General features: G+C 34.2%; 5 protein-coding genes across 5 annotated transcripts in view; all 5 read right to left on the bottom strand.

Moving 5' to 3' along the window:
* Positions 1–332: 332 nt before the first annotated feature.
* Positions 333–1,659, bottom strand: LOC104809452. The gene is made up of 2 exons (XM_010535459.1): positions 1,141–1,659; positions 333–980 (listed from the first exon to the last, which is right to left on the bottom strand). The coding sequence occupies exons 1-2, from the start codon at positions 1,639–1,641 to the stop codon at positions 333–335; spliced, it is 1,149 nt and encodes a 382-aa protein (XP_010533761.1). The 5' UTR covers positions 1,642–1,659.
* On the bottom strand, positions 1,641–4,626 carry LOC104809668. The gene is made up of 7 exons (XM_010535712.1): positions 4,546–4,626; positions 3,874–4,105; positions 3,431–3,777; positions 3,163–3,324; positions 1,953–2,724; positions 1,819–1,862; positions 1,641–1,757 (listed from the first exon to the last, which is right to left on the bottom strand). The coding sequence occupies exons 1-7, from the start codon at positions 4,624–4,626 to the stop codon at positions 1,641–1,643; spliced, it is 1,755 nt and encodes a 584-aa protein (XP_010534014.1).
* Positions 4,627–5,237: 611 nt separating this feature from the next.
* LOC104809451 (21 kDa protein-like) lies at positions 5,238–6,185 on the bottom strand. The gene has a single exon (XM_010535457.1). It carries the CDS (start codon positions 6,142–6,144, stop codon positions 5,503–5,505), a length of 642 nt encoding a protein of 213 aa, XP_010533759.1. The 5' UTR covers positions 6,145–6,185; the 3' UTR covers positions 5,238–5,502.
* Positions 6,186–10,423: 4,238 nt separating this feature from the next.
* LOC104809450 (21 kDa protein) lies at positions 10,424–11,859 on the bottom strand. The gene is made up of 2 exons (XM_010535456.2): positions 11,545–11,859; positions 10,424–10,940 (listed from the first exon to the last, which is right to left on the bottom strand). Exons 1-2 carry the CDS (start codon positions 11,835–11,837, stop codon positions 10,595–10,597), a joined length of 639 nt encoding a protein of 212 aa, XP_010533758.1. The 5' UTR covers positions 11,838–11,859; the 3' UTR covers positions 10,424–10,594.
* Positions 11,860–13,484: 1,625 nt separating this feature from the next.
* Positions 13,485–14,922, bottom strand: part of LOC104809449 — a 2,301-nt gene continuing 863 nt past the window's right edge. The window contains exons 3-9 of the mRNA XM_010535455.1: positions 14,899–14,922; positions 14,683–14,780; positions 14,366–14,438; positions 14,223–14,283; positions 14,030–14,115; positions 13,854–13,943; positions 13,485–13,685 (exon numbers count right to left, since the gene is read on the bottom strand). Of these exons, the coding sequence (XP_010533757.1) occupies positions 13,623–13,685; positions 13,854–13,943; positions 14,030–14,115; positions 14,223–14,283; positions 14,366–14,438; positions 14,683–14,780; positions 14,899–14,922 (495 nt within the window). The 3' untranslated portion in view covers positions 13,485–13,622. The remainder of the gene's footprint in view (positions 13,686–13,853; positions 13,944–14,029; positions 14,116–14,222; positions 14,284–14,365; positions 14,439–14,682; positions 14,781–14,898) is intronic.

The raw sequence follows: 14,922 nt of genomic DNA, 5'->3' as shown, positions 1-14,922 counted from the left end.
TTGTGACCGAAATCTGTTGTGGGACCCATACGAAAAAATAGTCAGAATTCGCCAGTTTTTTGTGTTTTGTGGGTCCCAGATTATTTTCCCTCCCAAATTTTAACCCTAAAAGTCCCTCCCAAATTTTAACCCTATATTTTTCTTCCTATCAAATTTTAACCCCAAATTTTCATCTATTAAATTTTAACCCTATAATTTTCTATACAAACATTAAGAATCCGACATTTTTTTCCAACTTAATTAAAACAAACATAAATACTAATAAATACAAACAAAAGTAGTCTTAAAAAGTGTTCAGAACAACATAAACGTAAAAACGGTTTAGACCGAAATCACTCTCTCTTCTTCCTAAACCTTTGAGGCTTGCCATTAGCGAATATTGCTGCTGCTAGTTGTTCACGGATCAGCGTGACATTGTCATTGCATATCAACGGTAATAGCATATGCTCTTTGGCAAGGCAAATGGCTTCGATGTACTTCACTGCGAAAACCCCGCATTCTTCCCCATTGTTTTGGGGTACGTCCTGCACATACTCAATGTCCAATACATCTCCATCAGCGAAAGCTTCCGACCCAGCAAGGCAACACAACTTCGGAACGGCATGGCAGAGTGTTTGAACTGCCTCTTTCGCTTTTTCCTGCAGTCTGGCTTGACAATCGTAGATTTCCAGAGTTTTCTCACTGAAATCCACTTTAATGGCAATCCAATTGCAGCTGATTTCATCATTGCCAAATCCGAGAACATTAAGCACACTCACGAATCCCTCGTAGCTGATCAACGGCGTCCCTGCACAGCCAATTGGAAGCCTTCCGTTGAAGTATGGCTGTAGATCGCCCACAGTTGTCATATCTCCCGATTCGGCCCATGTATTGATTAACTCAACAAACATGGTGTCACACACCAAGTAATTGAATCCAATGAAGGTCACGGGATTCTTTATAACGCGGGTTCGGAGTTCGTACATCGCCTCATCCATGTGCTACAGAATAAAACAATACATGTCAGTAAATACAATCAACATTAAATCTTGAGATTTTGTGACCATGTGACATTGTGACCATGAGACCGTGATCGTGTGACCACGTGACTCTGTGATTGTGTGACTATGTGATTGTGATTGTGTGACCGAGTACACTTACAATATCTGTGAGCCAAAGTCCGACTTCCAAAAGCGTCTCCCAAAAACTTGGTTCCCGCTCAACATTCAACCTTGACTTCCACAATCTTTTTTCTTCTGGCTTCTTCATAAATTCCCATAGAGATGTAGCCCTTGGTCCATCGCATTCAACAAAAGTTTGATTCCGGATAAGGAACTTACCACTACTGTGAATGCGCTCAGGATTCCACACATACTCCTTTTCACTAACAACGTCTTTCTCGGTTGAATCCTCAGCGACCTCAGCAACTTCAACTTCCTTCTGGCTCGTATTAATGGTGACTTTACCCCTACCTTTTCCTCTCCCCGGGTATGCATGGGATCGGGTTCTTTTTGCAGGGGGGCCACTTGATACTGGATCGACGTAGGGACTTCTCTTGGTCGGACCATCAGCAACTTTCCTTTTACTCCTTTTCAATGGTGTTGGGGGGATAACTTCTGCTTCAGGTTGCGTCACTACCTCTTCCTTAGGTTTTTCAGACATTACATCATCCTCATTGGCTTTATCATCATCTTGATCATCATCTTGATCATCATCTTTATCATCATCTTTATCATCATCTTCTTCATCATCCCCATCATCATCCCCATCATCATCTTCTTCATCATCCCCATCATCATCTTCTTCATCATCCCCATCATCTTCTTCTTCATCTCCAACACCATCATCATTATCATCGTGACCTTTATCCTTATCACCATCGCCTAAACAAAAAATAGTGAATACAATCAAATTAAATTCTGTGACCATGTGACCTAATTACATTGTGACTGAAACTTTATTCCAGTACTTACTTCCTACTTGTGCAGTAATAGTAGCCACAATTGTGTCAAGTCCCGAACACCCTTCTCCTTTATGTGCATTCTTGGGCGAGGCAGCCATAGGAGTCCCATCTCGAGACTGCAATATAAAGTCTTCTTCCTCTGCCTTATCATAATATTCATCAGTCCCAACAGAATTTATCGGACTTGTCGGTTTTGCTTCTGCATACTCTGGTTCTTTGAAGGTTGGGCTCATCCTCACATTGTCCAGATCTATCGGACTTGTCCTCAAAATTATGGGCTCTGTTGGATTCTTCGTAGCTGGATCAAAAAGGAACCCAGCGTCCTTGAAAAGCCGTCGAACTATATCCCCAACAGAATCGATGATTCGACTCTCAGACGCTTTTATTTCCAGCTGTATATATTCCTTCAATGCTTCAATATGTGACAGCCCCGTTACTCCATGACGAAAAGCCCTCTGTTGTTGTTGTTGTTGTTGTTGTTGTTGTTGTTGTTGTTGTTGTTGTTGTTGTCGTCGTTGCTGCTGCTCTCGTTCTTGTACTTCTTCTTCTTCATCTTCTTTCTCATCTACTTCCTCTGAATCATCGTCTATCAATACTTTGCGCTTACCCTTCCTTTTCGTCTCCAATGACTTTCTGCAATGCAACTCTGCATCGCGACTCTTCTTCCAACATATGCTTTCCGGGTTCTTTTTCAGATGTTGCATCCAAAATTGAACCTTTGCATCTTTACTCCCTTCATACCCTTCCAAATCAAAAAGAAGTGATTCTTCACCGCTTTCTATCTGCAGTATGCTTTTAATACCTTGAAAACAAATGTGATTCAATGTTACTATAAGTATTCATTCTGAATCATGTGACCACGTGACCATGTGACCATGTGACCATGTGACCATGTGACTATGTAATTATATGATTATGTAACCATGTGATTACGTGACCATGTGACCATCTGACCATGTGACCATGTGACCATGTGATTCTGTGACCATGTGACTATGTAATTATATGATTATGTGACCATGTGATTACGTGACCATGTGACCATCTGACCATGTGATTCTGTGACCATGTGATTCTGTGACCATGTGACCATGTGACCATGTGACCATGTGACCATGTGACCATGTGACCATGTGACTATGTGACTATGTAATTATATGATTATGTGACCATGTGATTATGTGACCATGTGATTATTGTATATTGTGATTTAGGCGTACCTCTGATTTCTTTCCAATCTTTTTTATGACATTACCAAAGGTCCAGCGGACGTTTGCCTTCACGGACTTCTTGCACATTCTAGGACACCCCGAATCTGCTTCTTCAACATCTTTATACCACCCATTGCAACCCAAGCCGGATATACATTCGAATGGAAGCAACTGTAAAATATTGTTTAAACATTATAACACAACAAACAAACCCTCAAATCACAGTAACATATATAATGGCAACTCTAAAATAATCCATTAAACAAAAAATATTTACCATAAGGGGTATTATAAATCCCCGACAGTGCCATTTTTCCTTCGGAGTGCCACTCGCAAAACTTTTCCGTATCTGCTCATTGATCTTTTCAAATGTATATCGTCCCCATGGAAACCTTTCGCAGAACTCCAAATCATTCACCATGTCCACCAAATCATTGTTGATACTATCTTCTGTGGTGCCATGGTCCAGAATCCCTCCGAGTATCATCACGATGGCCAATTTCTTCCGATCAGCAACCTTATCGAGTGGCGTCTTCTCAAGTTGTCTAAGAACGTTTTGCTTAGACACTTTCCGATTCTCAAACATCTTCAGTCTGAACTTGTCTTTCCTTTTGTACTCCCACCCTGGTGGATATTCACCGCATTTCAATCCTGATATCAAGGCGTGTTCCACGATGGAGTACCTGATGGGCACTCCATTGATAACAAACTATAGCTCACAATCATCCTCGAGCAACACTGCGTGGTTGATGAGGAATGCAGCAGGTGCCATCTTCAGTGTCTTTTCGAATTTGGTGTGAAACAGATGCTGAAACTGTGACTCTTTGCTAAAGTACATCCATTCCTCGTTTGTTAGTAGGTCTTTCAGCTTCTTCAGTGTCTGAGCCGGATAACATCTCGTATTTATCTTCGGGCAAAACTGAATTTGATCAAGTTTGTAGATATACGGCGCCTGCAAAACATCAAATATTGTGACCTTTCAGACTGTGACCTTGTGATTATATAAACATGTGACACTGAGACCTTTGAGACTGTGACCTAGTGACTATACAATCATGTGACACTGTGACTTTGTGACTGTGACCGTGAGACCATAGCATTTGAATCCTTAGGTCATCCGATTCCTCATGACAATCCGACCCATACCGTGTTGTGTCCTATGTCACTTCTTTTACTTGACTTAAACTCATCCATTGTGACCGAAACTCAACCATCACACTCGATTTTAACCATAAAGTCTCAAACCAAAATTCTATTTCCAAATCCCCAAATTTCAAAATTGCCCAAAACCCTAATGTTCTATCCTTCAAATTTCCCAACCCACACTTCAATCGAACAACAACTGTGTTCATCTAACTCCAAAATTTGCAAAGAAATGTGATTCTAACTTACCTTGTGTCCATCTAATTCCGAAATCTCCATACGGCTCTCACTTTCGCTCGAGGATTGTGACGAAGACCCAGAACTTGTCATTTTTTTGCAGTCGGACGTTGCTTCTTCTGTCTTCCCAAAGAGAACGCGCTGAGAGAAAATGAAATTTGGGGCACAAAGATTGGAACGATTCGGCGCAAATCGTTATGGGAGTGAAGAAACTGAGGAAAATTGCAAGTTATAGGAGAGAGAGAGAGTGCTGAAACGTGAGTGAGGAGAGAGAGGGAGAAGACGCGACTGAAGAGAGAGAGAGACGTTGCGTCTTTATTTTTTTTTTCTTTCATTTTTTTTTTTCAAATTTTTTCAGGTTTTTTGGTCTATTCATAAATGTTTAGGGTTTTTTGTGTCATTTGGCATGAAAAGTAGTCTTTTTTTTTCAATTTTTTGTTTCAAGGGTAGTAGTAGAAGTTGGAATAGCAGTCAAAGGGTATACCAGATATATTGCCTGATGGTTACGTTGAATGGATGGCTGAGAAAGAAACATGAAAAACCTATTAAGTGGACTCAATAGATCAAGGCCCATTAAGTGTGCAGAAAGGGATAGGCCCATATAAGGCCCAAAAGAACAAGTATTTGTTTTTTTAATTAATAAATAAATAAATAAAATCCGACCAACAAGTGGACAACGTGGATTAGCTGCTCAACACTTTGGAAACAAACAAACACGGCACCTCCATACATTCGTGTATATCTTATTATATAACTACAACATATCCACATCCCTGTCATCTAAAATCTTATTACAAATTTTTACAGCATAAATCTCCAACAATAAACTGAAATAACGAACCGTATAGGATGAACATACATAAAAATTGTTCACAAAAATATGCTTTTGTACGGTAGATTTCGTAACCTAGACCGTTTTATTATTAGGAAATTGATGATAATCATGTAAACTATAGTATGGTATAAACATTAGTCTCGGTGTATAGACGCATACATATTGATGAGAGCGAGGGCATTGCTCGTCATACAAGCAACCCTATCGATGTGTTTCCGTACCAATTCTTTAATCTCAGTCCTTGCTTCTCCTCCGCCTTCTTCGAAACCTTCCATGCAAGTATCCTCGTCCGTTAGGGCAGCGCTCACCCATGTCTGAACGTCCGACATAACCATCTCGAAACTCGAGTAGTTAATTGTCTTCAACTCGTTAACAGAGTCTTTGAGCTCGTAGACCGAATCACTCATCTCTTCCATGCAATCCTCCATGGCCGCAGCTTCTCTTGGCGTGAAGCTCCCTTGGCGGTGACGGGAGATGAACTTGACGAATTTTTGGGCGGATTTGGTCTCGGATAGGGTGAGATTGAGGGCGGTGTTTGCGAGTTTTTCGGGGTTTGAATCGATCAAAGAGGCGTAAGGGTATAGAGAGGTGCAGCATAGGGTTTGATACAGCGTTACATTGCATGAGGTTTTGATGTAATCTATGTCTGTTTGGTTTGAATTCATGGTTTGGTTTGAGTTTGTGGTTTGGTCTGTGGCTGAAGTGTTGGAGACTTGGATAAGAACAGGAAGAAGAACAAGAAGAGCAAAGATCGGGGTTTGGGATAAGGTTTTCATTTTTTTGGATCTTCGCTTCTTTTTTTTTTCTTTGGTTCATGGAGACGAATGGACTTGGGTATTTATATATATTTATGTATATATATTTATATATATATATATAAATTTATGTGAAAGCAAAAGTTTATTAAAAAGGGTGGGTATGTTTATGCATGATGGTCCAAATAACATAAATACTCTATAGATCGAGAATTATATCTTGGAAGAATTAGATAATATTAATCAGGTTTGAGTTGAATATAAAGAAATAATTTGATCATATCTCGCATTTAATAAAAACGATGGAAAAAAAAAATCATTATGTGATACCATCATTAGTAATTATTGCTCCTTTTGGTAATAATTAGAGATATGTGTTAGCATGCTGGCTCGTGAAACACCGTAATTACAGGAGGGAGCCCCGACCTGGACGATGAATAATTTCCCATTAACAATATTGAACAAAAAAACTAAATATATTATATAAATATGTATTTGTATAATAAATTACTTAAAAATTGCACCTTAAAATTCGTGGAATTAAATTAAAGTACAAGCCTTTGGATAAGTACGAGGTTTATTTCAAACGATATCTTTCCTTTTTTTTTCCTGTCCGGCTAAAGCTAACGAGAACAAATTAAAATATCATTTATCAGATTAAAAAAATTAAGAGTCGCAATATTTATTTATTGGCTTAAAATTTTCAGGATGGAGACCGTTCACTCACGAGGAGTTTGATGGTATAATAGTTGGTTGGTTGGTATTTTAATTTTGGTATATAAAATCGAATTAAATTAACAATAAATAAGTCTATTTGGAATTAAATTAATTATTATTGTCGGTGTTTTTTTTTTAATAATTATGTAGAACTTAGAAATAACAAAGATTCCAACATCAACATCATGATATTGATACTGAATCCACGAAACATATGAGACAACAAAAGAAACTCACGCGAAAACGAAACTGAATTCCCCAAAATTAATCTGATTTACATAAAATATATATATATATATATATGGCTAATATCATTTTAAATAACAACTATTAAATTAAGGGCATAGTAACAATGAGACAGAATAATTACGTTTAACCACAAACAATTTAAACATATTATATAGAAACATGTGTGTATCTGTGTATTTTTGAAATAGGTTAATTGCATGTCAAATAAATATCAAAATTACATCTATTTAGTGATAATAAATTATCATACTTTAGATGCCTTCTCCAAATAAATTAGTTGTTTCGTAGACGCAATTATGGCGGCTGACATAATAATAATAATAATAATAATAATAATAATAATAATAATAATAATAATAATAATAATAATAATAAATAAAAAGAAAAAATAAAGATAGAAATAGAAGTTCGAGTTTGTGATTAAAACTTGCATTTTGTACAAATGAATATTGTTTAAATTAATTTTTTTTGTTGAAGTTAACTTTTATACATTGAAAACATGTAAATTAAGTTTTGTAAATATTGTATAAAAATCGAACTTTCATATAATTAATATTGTATGAAGTGGACGACATTTGTGATGCTATGTATATACGCGTATGAAGAATTGAAATTTTATATATTATTATAAAATTTTTAAGTGATATATTTTTTTATTTGATTATTTATTTATTTATATTTTTTTATGATATTTTATTATTAAAATATTTTTAATCTTTTTATTTTGCTTTTTAGATTCTCTTTTTTGTTTGGCTTTTTGGACATGATCTTTGTATGATTCTTGTCGCCACTTTGATAAAAACCAAACGGAACTAAATTTGAAACCCATTTTTTTTTTAACAAAGGGGCACACCCAAAAAAAAAAGTAATTACATGTAAACCCCCAAACTCTATAATAATAATAATAATAATAATAATAATAATAATAATAATAATAATAATAATAATAATAAATAAAAAGAAAAAATAGAGATAAGTATAGAAGTTCGAGTTTGTGATTAAAACTTGCATTTTGTACAAATGAATATTGTTTAAATTAATTTTTTTTGTTGAAGTTAACTTTTATACATTGAAAACATGTAAATTAAGTTTTGTAAATATTGTATAAAAATCGAACTTTCATATAATTAATATTGTATGAAGTGGACGACATTTGTGATGCTATGTATATACGCGTATGAAGAATTGAAATTTTATATATTATTATAAAATTTTTAAGTGATATATTTTTTTATTTGATTATTTATTTATTTATATTTTTTTATGATATTTTATTATTAAAATATTTTTAATCTTTTTATTTTGCTTTTTAGATTCTCTTTTTTGTTTGGCTTTTTGGACATGATCTTTGTATGATTCTTGTCGCCACTTTGATAAAAACCAAACGGAACTAAATTTGAAACCCATTTTTTTTTTAACAAAGGGGCACACCCAAAAAAAAAAGTAATTACATGTAAACCCCCAAACTCTACTATTATAATTAACATTTTCTTGTAATGTCAAGCACCATCCATATATGAGACATTTAATCATCTAATTACTTTCAATTAATTAGCTGCTAATTATAACATAATATATAGTGTTATATAACTTTTTCTAACATGTTTTGTCTTTGACCACGTGCCAAATTTGAAATATCTCAGAGTATAGGTATATGTTTTCCAAATACTATATTTTTCAACAAAAATCATTATTTTAATTTTAAACTTTCAATTAAACTAAATTTACTTTAATACGAATTAATTTTGTTTTAAAAATGTTCTTATTCAATGGTATCTTAGCATATATCACAAAATAATAATAATAATAATAATATCTGGTATCTTTTTCAGCTGTAAAGTCTAACAAACTCCTTTTTATCTTAGACCGTTGTGATAAGGCAAATCAAGAGTTGGAAGTATAAATAATATTTATATTTTCGTTGATTGATATATTTCTTTGTTATATCTTCCACGTTTTGTATACTTATTATGGACCCAACTATCGATTGGTATCGTTGTTCTGTTATACGAGTGATTGGGACTTGGTGGTCCATTATCATGATCATGCTCGGATGCAAATACATGGACTAAATCACATACATACATACATACATACATACATACATACATACATACATACATACATACATACATACATACATACATACATACATACATACATACATACATACATACATACATACATACATACATACATACATACATACATACATACATACATACATACATACATACATACATACATACATACATACATACATACATACATACATACATACATACATACATACATACATACATACATACATACATACATACATACATACATACATACATACATACATACATACATACATACATACATACATACATACATACATACATACATACATACATACATACATACATACATACATACATACATACATACATACATACATACATACATACATACATACATACATACATACATACATACATACATACATACATACATACATACATACATACATACATACATACATACATACATACATACATACATACATACATACATACATACATACATACATACATACATACATACATACATACATACATACGTACGTACGTACGTACATACATACGTACGTACGTACATACATACATACATACATGCATACACACACATATATGTTTAAGTCGGAATACAGTATAGACATCCCTTCGATTTTCGATGTTTATGTTTGTTTCTTGCATAAAATATCACCGATATTTTTTGTAAAAAAATGTCACCGATATTTTTGTTATTTTAGGTTTAACTTTGCCATTTCGTAATTTGGGCCGATAGTCGTATAAATATTACATCGGTGTGTTTTTTTTATTTCTTCCAAAACAAATATCAATGCAATTGGGAATTTAAAAAGTTAATAACTTGTATTAATTTCAAACTCTATGCATATAATTAATAAAAAATAATAATTTTAAAAATATATAATTTAGGAGATTAACTTATTTGAATTTTAGAATGTTGTTTCTGGTATTGTAAAATGTAAACTCAAAATATCTATAAAAGAATTCTTTTCTATATAAATCACATCCTAATTATTTCACAAGAACTAAACACAATTTTATTCTTACTGAAATAATACTTGGATCTATTCGATTTAGTTAAAAGAGTTTGTTCAATTTTTCTCACTATGTTGATTTTTAAATCTTCAAATTTCAGTATGGTTTTGTTGAGGGGAAAAAATATAAATTTCCACGGCCGAATCATGAACGTTAAAATTCCTGTTAACAAGTGGGAGAATAAAAGGGGTTTCCAATAATTATGAAACAATATTATAATATTTTTTCCAATAATTATTAAAAATTACACTGTTTTTTTTCAATAATTATACAGGTTTTGCATTTTTTTACACTTAAGTAGATATAGATTTGTTACACAAACTCCCAAATACATTCACATGAACCAAACCAGAATTTTTCCCACATAATAAACATTTCACACAAAGAACCAACCATTACGGAATCTTAACACTTCGCCGGTCGGCGAACCGGTTAACAAGCGCAAGAGCATTGCTTGTGACGCGAGCCACGTGGATCACCCTGTTCCGAACCATGCCCTTCACCTTCCCGTCCGTGGATCGACCACCACCGAACCCATCAAGACACGTGGACACGTCCGTCAGAGCCGCACTGACCCACGTCTGAACATTGCTCATCCTCCACATAAAGTCCTCTGGTGAGTCAGAACCGCCCGCTCGGACCAGCTCCTTGACCGACTGAGCCAGACGGTCCACGCTATCGCCCATTGTCTGGGCACAGTCCTTGATCGCCATGTAGTCTCTTGGTCCGATCCCTGGCATCCTGTGTGCAAAATATTAATTTCGAACAAATTAAGATTAATGGTTTGACATTTCAGATTCTCGTTTTTTTAATTACAATGTAACGTCTTCAAATGTTTAGTATAGAAACAATTGGAAATAAATTGGTACATTATGATGTTGTTTATATAAAAAAAATTTGTTTATATAAAAAAAATTAACTAATTGGAATTATACTTTTTTTAGTTCAATCCATACCACCCTATAAAAGATATAAAAATCAAATAAAATGACATTATAATCGAATCGAATCTAATACAAAACTCAATAGTTATGATATTTTTTATAAGCGAAGAACCGAATTCAAACCAAATATACATGAAAAAATAATTAAAAAATCGTAAATTTATATAGAAAATTCACATTTTTTTCCATGTAAAACCGAATTCAAACCAAAATCAAATCGAATCTACCATAAAATCTAAAACAGAACCCGAATCTAACCCGAACCAAAAATCGAAATGTCTAACCCTAGTTTTTATTGTGTTATCTCGAAACCCCTTAGTATAGATTTCTGCAATTGAAGAGAAATTGTCGTATATGATTTTGTTTAAATGAAAAAAAAATGTAACGAATAGAAACCATACTCTCTAGGACGGAGGGCCCGGGTCCCGACTAGCTTGGAGATGAAGGCGGAGCCGACCCTGGCTCGAGCCAGGCTGACGGTAAGAGCGGCCACGGCCAGGTCTTGGTCGTTGTGTCGGATATTGGTGCCATAGGCTGAGAGAGTTTGGACGCAGAGTGAATGGTACCGAGTGGCACGGCATGCTGACTCGATAAACCGGTCCGGTACGGTCCGGTTAGTGGATTTGGATTCGGTTTGGAGAATGGTTGATGTGAAAATGATTACAAGGATGAAGAGTGTTTGTTTTCGCTCCATCTCTCTCTCTCTCTATTTTTTCCCTGTGAAGTGAAAAGAGAGTGTTTTGTGTTATATATATATAGGGAAACTCAGTCAAAGAGGAGATGGATACTGTGTTTCAAAAGTGGGAAAATATCTAACTTTGTTTTAATTAATTAATTAAATTTTTTGGTGGTAACGACACTAGCTATAGTGATGCGTAATATTTTAATTTTCATTGGAGTTTTAAAATCTCATTAATATCAAAGTCAAAGACTGATGATTTTTCTAATGTATGTATCGCATAATTCACGAACTTGGAATTTTTTTTAGATATTTGTTTTTTGTATTATTTCACTAAATTTCAAATTTATTTATTTTTATTTGGATGCGGTCAAGGACGAATTTATATTGTGATTTTGTACCGAAAGGAGACCGAATCGTGGAAATTTAGTTATGTAGATACAACCACTTGGCAATATAAATATTTACGTCGCATTGTAAGAAAAACCCACTAAAAAACTAAACACTGGTTGTTTAAATTTCAACTGCAAATCGTTTGTAGTGGAAATTTTATAAACGACATTGGACATTGGAATTTTTTATTTAACATGTTATATATATATATAATAGTTTTTAAAAATCATTTTTTTAGGAAGCTCGAATATTTTTGTGTCATATGCATGGAATTTTACTGTTTTAGATTACATTTTTAATACGATTTCAGTGCTGTATTTAATGAAACAACTCTGTACTACCACCATTTTATGGCATCTCAATGACCCAAAATAGAAAAAATAAAAAGAAAAAAAAAGAAAAAAAAAAGAAAACGAAGACATATGCACGTGAAGACAATAATTAGGATGGAATGCTATATTTGAAAAAAAAATAAAGGATAAGGAGAGGCCATGCTTGGAAGCAGTGATATTCATTAATGTCTCTCTCTCTTGATTATTGTTTCCCTCGAAGAATCCAATGTACCTTCCATATATATTATTTTCCAAAATTAGTTTTTTTTTCCTATATTTAGAGTAATAAATAATGGTTTATTTGTCAATGTATGAATTTAAAATGAATGCAATTGAGTGATATATAATTATATTCAAATTGTATTATATAAAAACATTTTATATAAAATTTTAAAAGTAATTATCAATCTGAAAAAATATATATATATATATATATAAAATTAATTGAAAACTTAAATGAAACAAAAAAAAATTTAAATAATTTGTATAAAAAAAATCGGTTACGAATCCAACTCATAAATATGTAACCGACATAAACATTTGACTACATAGTTTTCAAATGGTAAGTTGTCAACCAATAGGAGTTGTGGGTTTTTACATTACAATTTTTCTTTTTATTCATTTCGTTTATCTATTATTTTGCATTAAATACTTAACCGACATAAACATTTCACTAGCCCCGCCATTGATGAAGACACCAAATAACAAATGACACCAATGTTCAATTTTAAAATTTGTCATAAAAAAAATGACACCAATGGTCGTTCACTATATTACAAGGTCGAGCGAAATGGCTATATTTTCATCATACGTAAATTTACTAAATGATTTGTATCCTATCAACTGCTTCTACATTATAAGATATTTGTTATGCGATGAAGCATAATGTAAAAAAACTTTGGTTTATATGAATTAGTGGTGAATGATACAGAAAACCAAACATTTCAAACATTTTTTTTTTGCTCTTAAAAGTAATAAACAAGAACATCTTTACCCTTTTTTTACTTATAATCCACAAGAAACATTACTTGGTGCGCAAGAAACATCCAAAACCAGACAGCCTTTACCAACGATCTCATACCGTCAAGTACTTAAGAACCGAACCACGAATACTCTCCATGTACTCCGCAGCTTGTTTCTGCAATTTAGTTCAATAGGAAATTCGATGAGTTAATGAGGAAAAAAGCCGAAGAAAGCAAGATTTGGAGCTAAGTTATATGAGTGATTTCAATTCATAACCATTCATTCTATATTCAAAATCAGCACCAAAAAAATAATTTTTTTTTTCGAAACAAATCGGGTTTACCTGGTTTCCCCTGTATGCATTTGCTATGTTTTCGTCGAGGAGTGCCAATAAAGATCTATTGAGTTCGTTCTTCTCAACCATTTCCAACAACTGCAAATCCCAAGCAAGCACCAATCTAAAGTATCAATATCGGAAGTGTATATACTCACTTGATCGGTGAAATCAAGAACACTTACCGTTGCTTTTACGTCACTTGTGGTCAAGATCTTGGTTAGGCTGTTCTTAGCTGTTATAAGCTCATTCTGCATTTTATCATAGGCCTCTGCAACAACATAACAAGAGATGAAATGCTCGCTTGGAGAGAAAAGTTTTGCTGAATCAGTGGTGTGAACGGTGTTAACAAGGAACCGAAGAAAAAGACGTGCAAACCTATTCCTTCTTCCAAGGCTTTCTGAAGTGCTTCGAGCTCGATCAGCCTGTCCTCCATCTCCTGCAAGAATCACCCAAGTAAATGGTTGGCGATTTCCTCAGATTGTGGCGGCAGATTTCACACGAAGAAAGTAATTAGTTACCTCTGTCTTCGAAACAGCAAATCTTAGTTGCCCTATTTCAAGACGTATCTGCGAGAAGAATTCGTCGTTCAACCTGGAAATTACAGTAACCCCACCCGTAAATCAGAAAGGTAACACATTTCAGTCATTTTAACTTCTGTTTCGGTGTTCCTAAACTAGGGCGACATCCTGTTTCTGCTAGAATCTTCACAAATATATCGATGAATCCGGGTTCCATAACTAAGGAAAACAACCGAAACATGTTCAAAGAGACAATTCATCAAACAGGTGGCATGCAACAGTCATGTAGCTAATTCAGTTCAACCATCTTCACTAACCTCTGCCTCAACCTCGCGATCTCAAACTCAATCTCCTGAGCTTCTGTATCGAGAAAGTACTCGATCAGTTCTGCTGCAGTGTCTGGTATAACCCTAGACTGAAACAAAACCCAGAAACCAATTCAGCAGAAACATATCGTAGATCACAATCAGTCCATAAAATCCGAGAAAAATGGTGAATCTGATCCGTAGAAACTGAAAGACTGAATCTTTTACTTTTCTAAGAGCTTGTCGACGCTC

Source organism: Tarenaya hassleriana, unplaced genomic scaffold, assembly GCF_000463585.1.
Source record: "Tarenaya hassleriana unplaced genomic scaffold, ASM46358v1 Cleome16, whole genome shotgun sequence".
Taxonomy (NCBI): domain Eukaryota; kingdom Viridiplantae; phylum Streptophyta; class Magnoliopsida; order Brassicales; family Cleomaceae; genus Tarenaya; species Tarenaya hassleriana.
The sequence above is the reverse complement of the archived record's forward strand: the minus strand, read 5'-3'. Positions and strand labels throughout refer to the sequence as shown.

Bases quoted from the DNA above. Each gene is read 5' to 3' on its own strand.
- LOC104809452 (XM_010535459.1), bottom strand. From the start codon at position 1,641: ATGTCTGAAAAACCTAAGGAAGAGGTAGTGACGCAACCTGAAGCAGAA. The intron at 981-1,140 runs GTAAGTGTACTC...TTTATTCTGTAG, and splicing joins GACTTTGGCTCACAGATATT to CACATGGATGAGGCGATGTA.
- LOC104809668 (XM_010535712.1), bottom strand. From the start codon at position 4,626: ATGACAAGTTCTGGGTCTTCGTCACAATCCTCGAGCGAAAGTGAGAGC. The intron at 3,778-3,873 runs GTGAGCTATAGT...AATATCCACCAG, and splicing joins AGTGTTGCTCGAGGATGATT to GGTGGGAGTACAAAAGGAAA. The intron at 1,863-1,952 runs GTAAGTACTGGA...TTTTTTGTTTAG, and splicing joins TATTACTGCACAAGTAGGAA to GCGATGGTGATAAGGATAAA.
- LOC104809451 (XM_010535457.1), bottom strand. From the start codon at position 6,144: ATGAAAACCTTATCCCAAACCCCGATCTTTGCTCTTCTTGTTCTTCTT.
- LOC104809450 (XM_010535456.2), bottom strand. From the start codon at position 11,837: ATGGAGCGAAAACAAACACTCTTCATCCTTGTAATCATTTTCACATCA. The intron at 10,941-11,544 runs GTATGGTTTCTA...TTTTGCACACAG, and splicing joins CGGGCCCTCCGTCCTAGAGA to GATGCCAGGGATCGGACCAA.